Source organism: Pelophylax lessonae (assembly GCF_965119305.1).
Source record: "Pelophylax lessonae genome assembly, chromosome: 1".
NCBI lineage: Eukaryota > Metazoa > Chordata > Amphibia > Anura > Ranidae > Pelophylax > Pelophylax lessonae.
This window is the reverse complement of record NC_138768.1, coordinates 29,544,688-29,561,177: the sequence shown is the minus strand read 5'-3', so window position 1 is coordinate 29,561,177 and position 16,490 is coordinate 29,544,688. Positions and strand designations below refer to the sequence as shown.

The window sequence follows — 16,490 nt, the reverse complement described above, 5'->3', positions numbered from 1 at the left end:
TACACCTTTTGATATCATATTTTCTATTCCGCTATTCAATCTACACCCTTGGGGTAAAAATAATTAAATTGCGGGATAGTCTGTATCGGTACGTGTGAGATACACCTTTCCAATTTTTGGGGCTCATCTTACACCGCCGAGGATTGCAGGGTGTTTCAGTTTGCCTCCTGCCTGTTCCGAACTCCTCCTACTCCTCATCCTCATCCTGCCTTTAGGGTACAAAAAATTGTAATCGGGGCCTAGTCTGTGTTTGTACGTGTGAGATACACCGTTTCATAAATTTTTTTCTATTCCGCTATTCAATCTACACCCTTTGGGGTAAAAAGAATTAAATTGCAGCATAGTCTGTATCGGTACGTGTGAGATACACCTTCCAATCTTTTGGGATGCATCTTCCACCGCCGAGGATTGCAGGGTGCTTCAGTTTGCCTCCTGTTCCGACCTCCTCCTACTCCTCATCCTCATCCTGCCTTTAGGGTACAAAAAATTGTAATCAGGGCCTAGTCTGTGTTTGTACGTGTGAGATACACCGTTTTGTAAAATTTTTTCTATTCCACTTTTCAATATACACCCTTTGGGGTAAAAAGAATTAAATTGCGGCATAGTCTGTATCGGTACGTGTGAGATACACCTTCCAATCTTTTGGGGCGCATCTTCCAACGCCGAGGATTGCAGGGTGCTTCAGTTTGCCTCCTGTTCCGACCTCCTCCTACTCCTCATCCTCATCCTGCCTTTAGGGTACAAAAAATTGTAATCAGGGCCTAGTTTGTGTTTGTACGTGTGAGATACACCGTTTTGTAAAAATTATTCTATTCCTCTAATTCAATATACACCCTTTGGGGTAAAAAGAATTAAATTGCGGCATAGTCTGTATCGGTACATGTGAGATACACCTTCCAAATTTTTGGGGCGCATCTTCCACCACCGAGGATTGCAGGGTGCTTCAGTTTGCCTCCTGTTCCGAACTCCTCCTACTCCTCATCCTGCCTTTAGGGTACAAAAAATAGTAATCGGGGCCTAGTCTGGGTCTGTACGTGTGAGATACACCTTTTTATATCATATTTTCTATTCCGCTATTCAATCTACACCCTTTGGGGTAAAAGGAATTAAATTGTGGCATAGTCTGTATCGGTACGTGTGAGATACACCTTCCAAATTTTTGGGGCGCATCTTCCACCGCTGAGGATTGCAGGGTGCTTCAGTTTGCCTCCTGTTCGGACCTCCTCCTACTCCTCATCCTGCCTTTAGGGTACAAAAAATTGTAATCGGGGCCTAGTCTGTGTTTGTACGTGTGAGATACACCGTTTTGTAAAATTTTTTCTATTCCGCTATACAATATACACCCTGTTTAAGTGTAAAAAATTAAATTACGGCATAGTCTGTATCGGTACATATGAGATACACCTCTTTAAATTTGTTTGGCGCATCTGCTTCCACCGCCGAGGATTGCATAGCGCTTCAGTTTGCCTCCTGTTCCCAACTCCTCCTACTCCTCTTCCTCATCCTGCCTTTAGGGTACAAAACATTGTAATCGGGGCCTAGTCTGTGTTTGTACGTGTGAGATACACCGTTTTATAAAAATTTTCCTATTCCGCTATTCAATATACACCCTTTTGGAGTGTAAACAATTAAATTACGGCATAGTCTATATCGGTACATGTGAGATACACCTTTTCAAATTTGTTTGGAGCATCTCCTTCCACCGCCGAGGATTGCAGGGCGCTTCAGTTTGCCTCCTGTTCCGAACTCCTCCTACTCCTCTTCCTCATCCTCATCCTGCCTTTAGGGTATAAAAAATTGTAATCGGGGCCTAGTCTGTGTTTGTACGTGTGAGATACACCGTTTTATCAAATTTTTCCTATTCCGCTATTCAATATACACCCTTTTGGAGTGTAAAAAATTTAATTACGGCATAGTCTGTATCGGTACATGTGAGATACACCTTTTCAAATTTGTTTGGAGCATCTCCTTCCACCGCCGAGGATTGCAGGGCGCTTCAGTTTGTCACCTGTTCCGAACTCCTCCTACTCCTCTTCCTCATCCTCCCTTTAGGGTACAAAAAATTGTAATCGGGCCTAGTCTGTGTTTGTACGTGTGAGATACACCGTTTTATATTCTTTTTTCTATTCCGCTATTAAATATACACCCTTTTGGGGTGAAAAAAATTAAATTTGCGTCATACTTTGCATATTTGACTGTGAGATACACCCGTTGTATTTGTATACTGTTTTTCTATTCCGATATTTAATAAACACCCTTTTGGGGTAAAAAAAATTAAATTGCGGCATAGTTTTCATATATGACTGTGAGATACACCCGTGCGATACTGTTGTTGTTTTGTTCCACTATTCAATAAACACCTTTCTAGGGCAAGATCATAAATTACAGAAATATGAGGAGACCGTCAAATAGGGGCCGTGGCCTGGGTCGTGGTGCTGCTGGTAGAGCTCCTGTTGCAAGGAGAGGACGTGGTCGATCTGTGCCAGCTACACGCACAAGTGAAACACCTTCCTCAAGTGTGAGTAGGCGACAGAACCTGCAGCAGTATTTGGTAGGGCATCATGCGCCTCTAGAAGTGATGAGGCCAGAACAAGTAGAGGCAATAGTAGATTGGTTTGCTGCTGACAGTGCCTCCAGTTCCTTCACATTGTCTCCCACCCAGTCTACTGCAGAAAGGTCAGAGTTGGCACCTGCAGCCAATGTCCAACCGTCTTTCCCTTCACCCCCTTGCAAATCAGGCAAGCAGTCTGAGCCCCAAGTCATGCAGCAGTCTCTTCTTCTTTTTGATGACTCTGTCAGCAGGGTTTCCCAGGGCCATCCACCTGGTGCAGCGATGCCCAACCACTTATTTCTCAAGATGAGTACATGGAAGGACCATCGCAGCACATCTCCGATGATGACGAAACGCAGGTGCCAACTGCTGCGGCACTCAGAATTGTGGAGACCGACAAGGAGGGCAGGGGTGAAGACTGGGTGGAAGATGATGTGGAGGACGATGAGGTCCTCGACCCCACATGGAATGAAGGTCATGCAGGTGACCTGAGTAGTTTGGAGGAAGAGGCGGTGGTCGCACAGAGCCACCAGCACAGCAGAAGAGGGAGCAGGGTGGAGAAGCGGAGCGGCCATGCCCTAGACACTACGCCTGCTATTGCCCAACGCAGCAAGGGAACGAGTGCACCAAAGCTAGCTCAAAGGAGTTCTCTAGCGTGGAAGTTCTTCAGAAAATGTGCTGATGACAGGACACGAGTGGTTTGCACCCTGTGCAATCAGAGCCTGAAGCGAGGCATAAACCTTCTCAACCTGAGCACAACCTGCAGTAGACACCTTCAAAACAAAGAAAGGTCTCTGGCTCCTCCTGCTTCCTCTTCTGCTGCAGTCTCGGCCTCTCCATCCACCTCTGTAGTGATACCGGAACCTGCCACCCCGCAAACAGACGATCTGTCAGCAACACCACCACCTGGGTCACCAACCATCTCCACAATGTCCCGTGGAAGCGTTCAGCTTTCCATCTCCCAAACACTTCAGAGGAAGAGGAAGTACCCCCCTACCCACCTTAATGCCAGCATTTCAAAATTCTTGGCCTTTGAAATGCTGTCATTCCGTCTGGTGGAGACGCACAGTTTTAAAAGCCTTATGTCAGTGGCTGTCCCACAGTACGTCGTGCCCAGCCGCCACTACTTTTCCAGGCAAGCCATCCCTTCCCTGCACAACCAAGTGGGGGAAAAAATCAGGTGTGCACTGCGCAACGCCATCTGTGGCAAGGTCCACCTAACTACCGATACGTGGACCAGTAAGCACGGTCAGGGGCGTTATATCTCCCTAACGGCACACTGGGTAAATGCAGTGGCGGATGGGCCTAAGGCAGATAGCAATTTTGTGCATGTCCTTCCACCACCGAGGATTGCAGAGCGCTTCAGTTTGCCTCCTGTTCCTAACTCCTCCTACTCCGCTTCCTCATCCTCTACCGCCTCCTCATCCGGTCAGCGTAACACCTTCACCACCAACTTCAGCACAGCCAGGGATAAACGACAGCAGGCAGTTTTAAAACTTGCCTGTTTGGGGGAAAAAAACCCACACCGCGCAGGAGTTGTGGAGGAGCATGGAACAGCAGACAAATGAGTGGTTGCTGCCAGCGAGCCTCAAGCCTGGCCTGGTGGTGTGCGATAACGGGCGAAATCTCATAGCAGCTCTGGGCCTAGCCGGTTTGACGCACATCCCTTGCCTGGCGCATGTGCTGAATTTGGTGGTGCAGAGGTTCCTTAAAAATTACCCCGATATGTCAGAGCTGCTGCAGAAAGTGCGGGCCGTCTGTGCGCACTTTCGGCGTTCTCACCCTGCTGCTGCTCGCCTGTCAGCGCTGCAGCGTAACTTCGGCCTTCCCGCTCACCGCCTCATATGTGACGTGCCCACAAGGTGGAACTCCACCTTGCACATGCTGGAAAGACTGTGCGAGCAGCAGCAGGCCATAGTTGAGTTTCAGCTGCAGCACGCACGCGTGAGTCGTTCTGCGGAACAGCACCTCTTCACCACCAATAACTGGGCCTCCATGCGAGACCTGTATGCCTTGTTGCGCTGTTTTGAGTACTCCACCAACATGGCCAGTGCCGATGGCTCCGTTGTCAGCTTAACTATCCCACTTCTATGCCTCCTTCAAAAAACGATTCAGGCAATGATGGAAGAGGATGTGGCACAGGATGAGGAGGAGGATGAAGAGGTAACATTTCCAAGGCTTTCAGGGCAGTCATTCACAAGTAGCTCCGAGGGTGGGTTCCTGCACATACAAACGCCAGGGACACAATTGTCCAGCAGGGGCACAGTTCTGGAGGATGAGGAGAATTAGGAGGAGGAGATGGAGGAGGAGATGGAACCATGTTCACAGCAGGGTGGCACCCAGGCCAGCTCATGGCCATCACTGGTGCGTGGCTGGGGGGATACAGAGGACACAGACAATACACCTCCCACAGAGGACAGCCTTTCGTTGCCTGGCACACATGAGCGATTACATGCTGCAGTGTCTCCACAACAACTGACGAGTTGCCCACATTCTAACTTGTGCTGATTACTGGGTGGCCACGCTGCTGGATCCCCGTTACAAGGACAACGTACCGTCCTTTATTCACTCATTGGAGTGAGATCGCAAGATGCGCGAGTACAAGCGCACGCTGGTAGACGCGATGCGGCTGGCATTCCCACCTGACAGCGGGGCCACAGTGGAAGCACAAGGCCAAGGCAGAGGAGGAGAAGGAGGAAGAGGTCGCCAACGCAACCATGGCACCGCCAGCACCTCAGAAGGCAGGGTTAGCATGGCCGAAATGTGGAAAAGCTTTGTCAGCACGCCACAACAAACAGCAGCACCAGCAGCTCATATGGAACGTCTTAGCAGGAGGCAGCATTTCACCAACATGGTGGAGCAGTATGTGTGCACACGCCTACATGTAGTGAATGACGGGTCTGCCCCCTTCAACTTCTGGGTCTCCAAATTGGGCACATAGCCTGAGCTTGCCCTTTACACCTTGGAGGTGCTGGCGTGCCCTGCAGCCAGTGTATTATCTGAACGTGTATTTAGCACGGCTGGGGGCGTTATCACAGACAAGCGCAGCCGCCTGTCCAGAGACAATGTGGACAAGCTCACGTTCATTAAAATGAACCAGGCATGGATCCCACAGGACTTTTCCGTACCTTGTGCAGAATAGAGATGGATACCGACCTTACCCAGCCATTGTTCTATTTTTGATCTTTCTCACTCTTTTGGGATGTACCCTCATTTAAAATGACTGGAAAAAAAGCAGTGTCCACCTACACCGCCCATAGGTGTGCGCAGCCTATTGCATTAGGGTGTGCACCCCAAAGTTTAAATACACATGCATGTGTTTGCCTACATGTATATGGCCCTGGTACATTACTCTCCCTGCTGGCAAAGTGAAATAGAAGTGTGTGGCACTTCTCTTATGGCAGAGCAGGTCCGAGGGAGATCTTTCCCATCTCCTCACTGGCAAACAGAGCGATAATGCTAATGTGCCCTAGGTGATTAGGGTGTGCCCAGGCACACCCGGTGCGCACGCCTATGACAACGCCACATCCACCACCACCTCAACCTCCCTCCTACTCCATATGGGCCTCGTCCTTCAAAGATGAAGAACATGGTTTTATTTTTCTGTGTTGTTTTAAGTTATTTCCCTATCCACATTTGTTTGCAGAGCACTTGTCATGCTCTTAACTATGTTTTGCTGCCATTTGCAGCCCTCTAGCCCTTTCCATTGGTGTTTTAGAGCCATTTTAGTGCCTGAAAGTTCGGGTCCCCATTGATTTTAATGGGGTTCGGTGTCCGGGTAAAGTTCGGAAAAAGTCCGGGACACAGACCCGGACTTTTTTTTCAAGTTCGGCTGAACCCGCCGAACCCGCCGAACACGGACATCCAGGTGTCCGCTCAACTCTAGTTATGATCCAGGCTTCATAAGAGAAAAAGTAAAGGAAGTGTCCCAGATTGACAGAAAAGAATTGATTAAAAAAGAAAGGAAGAAAGAAACTATTAATGATGGAACAGCGATCCTCCTGGATTTCAATGTTCAATATAAAAAAGTTGAAAACATTATTAGACGTCATTGGCATATCTTGAAGGAAGACAGGATTCTACGGGAGATCATACCTACAAATCCAAGGTTTAGATATAAAAAGGCCTCCACCATTAGAGATGAAATCGTGAAAATTGTAATAAAGCCCCCCCCCCCCGAAAAAAAACGTTCACCTTCTTCGCTGGTAAAGGTTGGTTTCCCTGTAAAAAATGTTTTGCCTGCACTCATACAAAAAAAAACATGGGGAAAAAAGTCACAATTTACTGCAACAAGTACGACAGTACGATTACAGTATTACGATTACGACAGTACAGTACGACATTAAAGAGTTTATATGCTGCAACACTGAGGGTGCAGTATATGCACTTGAATGTGATTGCAGCCTGCAGTATGTTGGCAGGACCAAAAGACCTCTCAGGGTCAGGATTAAAGAACATGTGAAAAATATCATGAATGGATACGATAAGCACAGTGTTTCTAAATATTTTGCTCTAGTACATAATAAAGACCTCAAACATTTGAAATTTTGGGGGATTACACCATATCAAAAACACTGGAGAGGCAGCCATAAAGTCACAACTAGAATCCAAGTGGATTTTTTATATGAATACGTTAGTTCTTCATGGACTCAACATAGAATTTGACTTGAATTGTTTTCTGAGTGATTTCTGATTGAGTTTTTAGTAATACAAGTTATTAGTGGCTCCAATAAATAGTACAGTCTTCCCCTCATTCACCTCCTCTATGCGTTTTCAAATAATATATTTTAAATTAATTATTTCAATCTTTATTTATCTCTCTAGGTTTACGAGTTTTGTAAGCTCTTATATCTATATGAATATGAGCCATTTATTTATGAGCTGATGTGATGTCTCATTCCTGCGATTCTTACATTTTTTTAGTGAATTCCCTGTTTTTACCATACAATATGTGATTTTTACAATGTTTTAGTGATTCCCCCGTTTTTATCTTACATTATGCGATTTTTTATTCTAGCAGTGTGAAATAAATTTGTTTTTAATTTTTTAAAATTACACACTGCTTTTTATATTCTACATTACACATTTCATCCTTATTTGCTGTTCATTTTTAGTCTTATATTTACATATTCCTTATCAATATAGAGAGCCATATATTTTCCTTTTTGCTATTGTTTTTATTAATGATTTTGGCTCCCATAAATAAATTTTTTTCCAGATTATACTATGATCTGTCCATATAATTATCTTTAGCTATGCCCGCTTTGTATCTTAGTCGGTCTCCAAAAACGCTTCTTATGCCCTCTTTTTGCAGCCTATTTTACTTGTTTGGCTGCTATGTCGGATTGTCTGTAGCCTCAGTGCAGTTTCCTGGTCTTCCACAACATGGCGTTAATTGCCAAAATTATATTTAAGCCAGTCCACTTCAGCCAATCACCATTTCCTGAAGAAGTCGCATGGCCATGACGATACACGTAGAGACGCAGAGGCTGAATGCGGAAGTGCGGCATTACGGACCGCTCGTGAATGTTATCTACATACACCAGCTACTGGAATTTGTAATGTAAGTTGCTACATTTTTATGTAAATAAACATTTTGGAATACTGCACCAGAGGAAGCTTTTTGTTTGTCTGCCCCCACTCGGGAGTACACAGGATACAAACAACTCCCCCCCTCACCCCTGGAAGGCGGAAGGTGGAAGGATCCTATCCAAATACCCCTTCCCAGCACCCCCTTTGGATACACTGTAACCTTACAGCAGAAGGGTAAGGGTGTAGCACACCCAGAAGCTTTGCATCTTCTCTTTTTGGTGCCTGGAATCACACACCTGATCCTATCACCTGAGTTCATGTCACCTTCACTTTATGATGATTGAAGCTGCAACAGATCACTGAATGAACTTGGTTTACTAGCTAGTTTCTGATGATTTTATTTTATATTATTTATATGAATTACTGTGTCAATTTACTGTCACGCAGCTGATGTTCACCTGTCACTGTTTTCACTTTATATTTATTTTTTGGAGGCGTAGTTAGTCCTCACAATGGGACAAATAGTTTGTTTGTATTGACGTCCATGGATTTTCATTTTGCATTTCATGGACTATTTACGCCTATATATATTCTATATTATTGCACCTTTGATGGCACTACGAGCACCTTTGATCTATTAACTATTTAATATTGTCTTTAAAGCACAATATTTATTATTTATTTATTCACCTAAGATTATACATATTAATTGTTTATTGATGTTATTTACGTCAGGATAAGCACGGCTTTAATATTTTTACCTACTGTGACTGATTCGGTTAATTTTGAAAGGCTGTGTTGAGAGCTGCAGCTGATCCTGTTTTCCACATTTTGTTGCAATATTCCTCTCAGATAATAGTGATAGCACAGGGGCTACTCCAAATTACTAATGCCAGGTGAGATGTTTCCATGCTGTGCTGCGTCTGTTGTGCCTGGAAGCCAAGAGCCACACTGGTCCTGCACTCCTTTCAGCTTTGCGTTCACAGGCAGATCAGTGGCTGACACCGCTGAATTTGACAGTTGGTAAAGTGGTGTTGGACAACGGTGCCAATCTGCTGAGCATGCTGAAACAGGGCAAAATAACACACGTGCCATGCATGGCACACGTCCTGCACTTGGTCGTGTAGCGATTCGTTGCCAAATACCCTGGGGACCAGGACGTCTTGCGACAGGCCAGGAAAATCTCGGGCCATTTCAGAAGATCTTACACAGCCATGGCTCGCCTTGAAGACATTCAGGGGCGACACAACCTGCCCATCAGATGTCTTATTTGTGACTGCCTGACGTGATGGAACTCAACGTTGCATATGCTTGATAGGCTGCTCCAGCAGAAACGTGCAGTTAACGACTACCTGTACGAACTCTGCGGCAGGACAGGTTCTGGGGAGCTTGGGTTTTTTTCACCTCGCCAGTGGCTGCTCATGCGGGACGCATGCAGACTTCTGCAGCCATTCGATGAGATCACCAAACTGGTCAGTCACGGCCAGGGCACCATCAGTGACATTGTACCTTACGCCTTCTTTCTGGAGCGTGCATTGCGTCGTGTCATTGATCAAGCCGTCGAGGAGCAGAAGCAGGAAGATGAGGAAGTTGCAATGTTGGATGAATTCCCAGTGGGTGCTACTCCATCTGAGACAAGTCAACAACAGGAGTCTGAAGAGGAGTCAGAGAAGGATGGTGCTGGGGCGGATGAGGAGGAGAAATAAGAGCATGCTTTAAACCTTTCTGGGATCCCTGGTTTTATCCGTGGATAGGGGAAAGAAAACGGAGATGACATTATCCTGGATGATGAGCTGGAGTCAGGCCACTATACCGCTTCCAGTTTAGTGCGAATGGGGGCCTTCATGCTCCAGTGTTTTAAGGGGGACCCCCGTATAAAAGCATAAAGGGCAAGGACCAGTACTGGGTGGCAACGTACTTAGACCCCCCGGTACAAACCACAAATGGCAGAAATGTTACCAGCATCACAGAGGGCGGTCAGAATTCAGCACTTCCAGGCCTTGCTCCTTTTGCGTGCACTGGCAGAGGAATTTCCAGTCACAGAGAGACAGTTGCGGGTAGCAATCCAACAGCGCCTGCAAGAAGAGGGCGATTTGAAGATGTCTTGGTCACTTCAGATATGAGATCCTTCTTTCAGCCGAACCATCGAAAGCTGTACTCCGGTTCCAGCATCAGGGAACACCTAGACCGACAGAATTCCGACTACATCGGGTTAACGGCCGATGTGGACGTTCTGAGGAGTGATGAACCCCTGGACTACTGGGTGGGCAGGCTTGACCTCTGGCCAGAGCTTGCACAATTTGCAATGGAACTGTTGGCTTGCCCCCCATCCAGTGTCCTGTCCGAAAGGACGTTCAGCGCAGCGGGGGGATCGTGACCGATAAGTGCACTCGCCCAGCTCATGACAGTATAGACTACCTCACATTTATAAAAATGAACGAGGCATGGATCTCTGAGGAATTCAACACATGTGACCAGTAGACCATGTTTCATTGAAATGCCTCATGACAGGCCACAAATATCTGCCAGACCGCCATCCACCCACAGCAATTCCTGGTCTTTGTCTTTGCTAAATACAGCTGCATAAAAGGCATTTCATGTCCATTGAATGCCTACTTTTTGGGGCCTTTCATGGCTGACAATTATTTTTTCTGTCAATGCCTAATGAACCTTCAGCCACAGAATACTATGTTCTTAGCTTTCAGGTAAACCCATGTGGGCTAACTTACAGACATGCTATGTAAAACTTAGCATTACCTCAACATTGTTTCTGCTGTTTTATATATCCCCCAGGAAGCATTACCTAAAAGTATTTTCCTCTGTGTTTAATGTTAAGCTGATCCCATGTATGAATATATCTAAAATATTTTACATATATATAGAAATTATTAACTTAATTTTTTTCAAAAAAAACTTTTTTGTAGCCCCTCTTTCTGGTATTACCTGAACCTCCTAGCTTTTCTTACCGCAATTGATAATATTAACCAGGATCCAGACATCTTACCCAATATCACTCTCGGCTTTCATCTATATGACTCATGGCTGGAACCCAGGAAGGCTGTACATAGTGTTCTGCAGATCTTATCTGGACCAAATGGGACAGTTCCCAATTATTCCTGTAAAGGACATGGCAAGCTGGCTGGTGTTATTGGAGATTACTATTCATCCACTACAATCCCAATAGCCCAAATCCTCGGATTGTACAGATACACACAGGTGAGTAAAAAACTACTTGTATTTTTTTAATACTATTCTAAGTCTACAGAGACAACATTTTACATTTTACAAAAACATGCCAGTTAAAATGTATGTAAACTCAGTTAAAATGAATAATTACACACCTGGCACCATCATTAAGGATATCCCCCATTTTCCATAAATAAAATCCAATGCAATTACCTTTAAAAAATGCTTTTATCTATGGTCATGAGACTGTTCAGCCCTCCTCTTCTTCTGCTGCTAAAATGCCTGTTTTAAAAAATCCTTTGAACCTTTTTTTGGAGGTCTGTGTGTGTGTGGGCGTTACTTTGATCTGCCTTTGCTGAATGAATGAAAAAGAAGTATTAGAGCTTGTACTGCAATTACTGGGCTTTTTGATTTTTTCCAGTTTGCTCTGAGCTTTTATAGTTATATATATATAAGGTACAGATGGATACACATGTACTGAGAGAAGCATGTTGACCATCATTTGATAAGAAAAAACAACAAGAAGCTCTGGGCTGCTATAGTAGGGTCGGTTATGGCCAGTGTATGAAGGACCAAACAATAAATATACATGCAGAAAAAATAATAATAAAATCATATACATGACATTCCATAAGGAATATTCAAGTCCATAATAATAGTAAATGACGGGGGGGGGGAGTGCCAGTAGGACCAGAATATGAGTCTGCAAAAAAGGGCTAGCTCCACAGCACAGGGAGGTCAGCTCTGTGTAAAAAAAACAAACGGGGCGCCTCTAAGTGCAGTAATTTTTATTCCAGGAAGCACACAATAATATGCAAACTCACATGAAGTTAAGAACGATGGGCTTGATCTGGTGCCAGTGGTCCGCGGAGATGGTAATGGGGTCCAGCGTCCAGAAAAAAGGTGGTGACTGGAGCCTGTTGGATTGAATCGGAAGACGGAGAAGCCGGCTGTAGTCTTCCGGGTTTGGCTGATTTCCTTGTACCAAGCTGGAACGCAGCGTTGCCGCGTGACGTCACCGGGATCAGGGGAATGACACAACGCATTTCAGAGCATGTGCCAAGCTCGCCTGTAGTGACGTCATACGGCCACACTGCGTTCCAGCTTGGTACATGGAAATCAGCTGAACCCGGAAGACTACAGCCGGCTTCTCTGTCTTCAGATTCAATCCAACCGGCTCCAGTCACCACCTTATTTCCGGACGCTGGACCCCATTACCATCTCCATGGACCACCAGCACCAGATCGAGCCCATTATTCATGTGAGTTTACATATTATTGTGTGCTTCCTGGAATAAAACGTATGCACTTAGAGGCGCTCCGTTTGTGTGTTTTGACTATCCTTTGATGACCACTGTTTCAATGCAAAGAGCAAAGAACCTTCTCTACAGATTGCTGGCAGTGGATAAACTTGTCTACTCAGGCTCTGTAAGAATTTGACCATCTTTGTTTTGATGCTCATGGAAGGTATTTCGCTGATTTAATCTGAAAGATGAATTGTGTTTTTAAATATTTGTACAGTGCAGTCTCTAATGATAATTTCAGTGGCAGCTGGATATGAATGTAATCTGAAAATATATTAACATTAAAATGAATAGTTAATCCTTCTCTTTACAGATCAGCTATGGAGCCACCGATTACCCATTAAGTGACAGACTCCTTTACCCGCATGTTTTCAGGACCGTTCAGAATGATTATGTCCAATATTTAGCAATTTCCAAACTAGTGAAATATTTTGGCTGGAATTGGGTTGGAATACTTTTATCAGACGATGATGCCGGAGAGAATGAGGCAAAAATCCTGAAGAGACATTTGGCTTCCCAGGAGATTTGTGTTGCTTTTGAAAAAAGAACGACTGAAAGTTTTGCTACAATTAATCAGTGGAGTTACACACTTAGCAAAGTACATTGTAAAGTTTTAATACTGTGTGGTTCCTTCACAAGCAATGCTCGGATTTTCCTTTCTGAATATACTCACATCAATAAAAACAATATGCTTATCCTTCCCCCAAGCGGGACTGTAGAGGAAATAAGGTTTTTAACTGCTTTCATAGGTTTTATAACAAGTTTGTCCTTACGGTTGATGGATCCACAAATTCTTACAGATGAAAGTCGGTTTGATGTCAGTCTATTGTCAAAACATCCACAAATGGGGCTGCTGCTGGATAATCTGATCATTACATTTTACAATATAACATCAACTCAAAATGCAAAAAATATTTATTTCCAAAATGTTCCTGTTTCTACTTACAGTTTTTTAAGAACCATTGTTTCAATAACTGACAACAGTATGCATTTCAGAGGATCATTAAGAATGTATATTGCAGTAAAAGCTATGGCTGAAGCTATACATATTTTCAATAAGTTTAAACACAGTTTTAATATTAACAGATTTAATCAGGTAAAGTTTGTTTGAGATTTGTATGTTGGGCGAGCGCAAGCCATTGGAAGGATTGGCAAAGAGGGTTGGTGGTTAATGAGCCGTTGATAAGGTAGATGAGTCTAGTAGCAGCCCTATAGATGGGATAACCTGTGTAGAAGTAGGCCAATGAGGGGGAGGTCGCTATAATCAAGGCGAGGGATAACAAGTGAATTTGCAGCTTGGTGGTGTCATTGGTAAGAAGGGGTGTATTTTGGAGATCTTTGGGAGGTTGAGGCAGCAAAATTTGGACAAGGATTGGCTACAGGGTCAAAAGGAGAGGTCAGAGTTCAGGACCACACCTAGCATGCTGGCATGAGGGGATAGACTAATGATTGTGTTATTTATCTCAAAGAAAAAGTCAGGGGAGAGGACATGAGGGAAGGAAAAATATGTTTTGGCATTTGAGCATATCTCAGGGCTGCAAAGGGAATTGGTTCTGAGACTTCTCTCTGCTAGACTTTGTGTCTGAACAGGGAAATTGTATCATTTTCATCATATGTCACTAAGTACAGGTCCCACTCTGACTAATGTCTGAGGAGTAGCTCCACTGAGGGACACCAACCAAACATATATTTATAGTAGAAGATAGCCAGAGCAGGAATAGGCTGACATTTGAGCTGTGGGTGGCCCTGTCAGCATCACCCGGCTCGACATACTTTGACTGAAAAATCAAAAGAGGTGGGTAGAAAGTTGTAGGCCGAACAGTGACTGCATGCTAAAAGAAATTAATGTCTCTTGTAATTAGTCATATGTTGCAAATTTCTTAGTGTGTGCTTTAACCCACAGGTGTCAAACACAAGGCCCGCGGGCCGAATCCGGCCCTCAAGGCCATTTCATGTGGCCCTCGCACATATCCTGCAGCTGCAGGAGAGCTCCAGCCCTCTTCTGGTCCTCCTCCAGACCCAGCACTTTTTTCTTTTCAGCAATGCCTAAAGCTTCTTCCCAGCAGCAGCACAAGATAAGGGGGTGCACTGTGATGTAAGGGAGGGTGGGGGACTCAATTTATGGGGGTGGGGAGGTTATTGACGTCTTATGTAAGGGTAGGGGATGCTCTGGACATCTAGTCTTACAGATACAACCGGCCCTTTTGAGGGCAATAATAATGCTGATGCGGCCCGTGATTAAATTGAGTTTGATACCCCTGCTTTAACCACTTATTGACTGTCCCTTAGCAGATTTACTGCTATAGGGAGGCCGTTCTGTGCAGAATCACGTACATATAAACAGATACCTGTTTCTGCACTTCTGCCTAGTAGGCATGTGCGTGCTGCTGGCACGCCACATCTACTGTGATTAGTCATAGCAAAAGCCGATTAGCGGTTGCTGGCGAATGGATGTCTGCTGGCACCCACAGATCATCAGGAAGACACAAAGGACAGAGCTCCATTCTGACAGGGGGGGAGTAATGGATTTTTATTTGGAAAGAAAACTCATCACTTCCTATAGTAAATGCACCTAACACAGTACACAAGAACACTGGCTAGACACACATTTAACACTTTTGATCGGGTTTTATTCACCTCGCCAGTGGCTGCTCATGTGCGACGCATGCAGACTTCTGCAGCCATTTGATGAGATCACCAAACTGGTCAGTCACGGCCAGGGCACCATCAGTGACATCGTACCTTACGCCTTCTTTCTGGAGCATACATTGCGTCGTGTCATTGATCAAGCCGTCGAGGAGCAGGAGCAGGAAGATGAGGAAGTCGCAATGCTGGATGAATTCCCAGGGGGGGCTACTCCATCTGAGACAAGTCAACAACAGGAGTCTGAAGAGGAGTCAGAGGAGGATGGTGCCGGGGCGGATGAGGAGGAGAAAGAAGAGCATGCTTTAAACCTGTCTGGACTCCCTGGTGTTGTCCGTGGATGGGGGGAGGAGAACGAGGACAACTTTATCATGGATGATGAGCTGGAGCCAGGCCACTATACCACGTCCAGTTTAGTGCGAATGGGGGCCTTCATGCTCCAGTGTTTTAAGGGGGACCCCCATATAAAAAGCATAAAGGGAAAGCACCAGTACTGGGTGGCAACGTACTTAGACCCCCGGTACAAACAAAAAATGGCAGAAATGTTACCACCATCACAGAGGGCGGTCAGAATGCAGCACTTCCAGGCCTTGCTGCAAGAAATGCTGCATTATGTTTTTGTGTGCGCTGGCAGAGGAATTTCCACTCACAGAGATACAGTTGCAGGTAGCAATCCAACAGCGCCTGCAAGAAGAGGGTGCTTTGAAGATGTGTTGGTCACTTCAGATATGAGATCCTTCTTTCAGCCGACAGCTGTACTCCGGATCCAGCATCAGGGAATGCCTAGACCGACAGGTGTCCAACTACATCGGGTTAACGGCCGATGTGGACGCTCTGAGGAGTGATGAACCCCTGGACTACTGAGTGGGCAGGCTTGACCTCTGGCCAGAGCTTGCACAGTTTGCAATGGAACTGTTGGCTTGCCCCCCATCCAGTGTCCTGTCCGAAAGGACGTTCAGCGCAGAAGGGGGGATCGTGACTGATAAGCGCATTCGCCTAGCTCATGACAGTGTAGACTACCTCACATTTATAAAAATGAATGAGGCATGGATCTCTGAGGAATTCAACACATGTGACCAGTAGACCATATTTCATTGAAATTCCTCATGACAGGCCACAAATATCCGCCAGACCGCCATCTACACACAAGAATTCATGGTCCTTGTCTTTGCTAAATACAGCGGCATAAAAGGCATTTCATGTCCATTGAATGCCTAATTTTTGGGGCCTTTCATGGCCGACGATTATTTTTTCTGTCAATGCCTAATGTACCTC

General features: G+C 45.2%; 1 protein-coding gene across 1 annotated transcript in view; it reads left to right on the top strand.

Moving 5' to 3' along the window:
* Positions 1–16,490, top strand: part of LOC309566989 (vomeronasal type-2 receptor 26-like) — a gene marked incomplete at both ends in the record, with an annotated part of 182,618 nt that overhangs the window by 105,833 nt on the left and 60,295 nt on the right. Inside the window, 2 exons of the mRNA XM_082272309.1 lie at positions 11,008–11,299; positions 12,886–13,668. Of these exons, the coding sequence (XP_082128435.1) occupies positions 11,008–11,299; positions 12,886–13,668 (1,075 nt within the window). The remainder of the gene's footprint in view (positions 1–11,007; positions 11,300–12,885; positions 13,669–16,490) is intronic.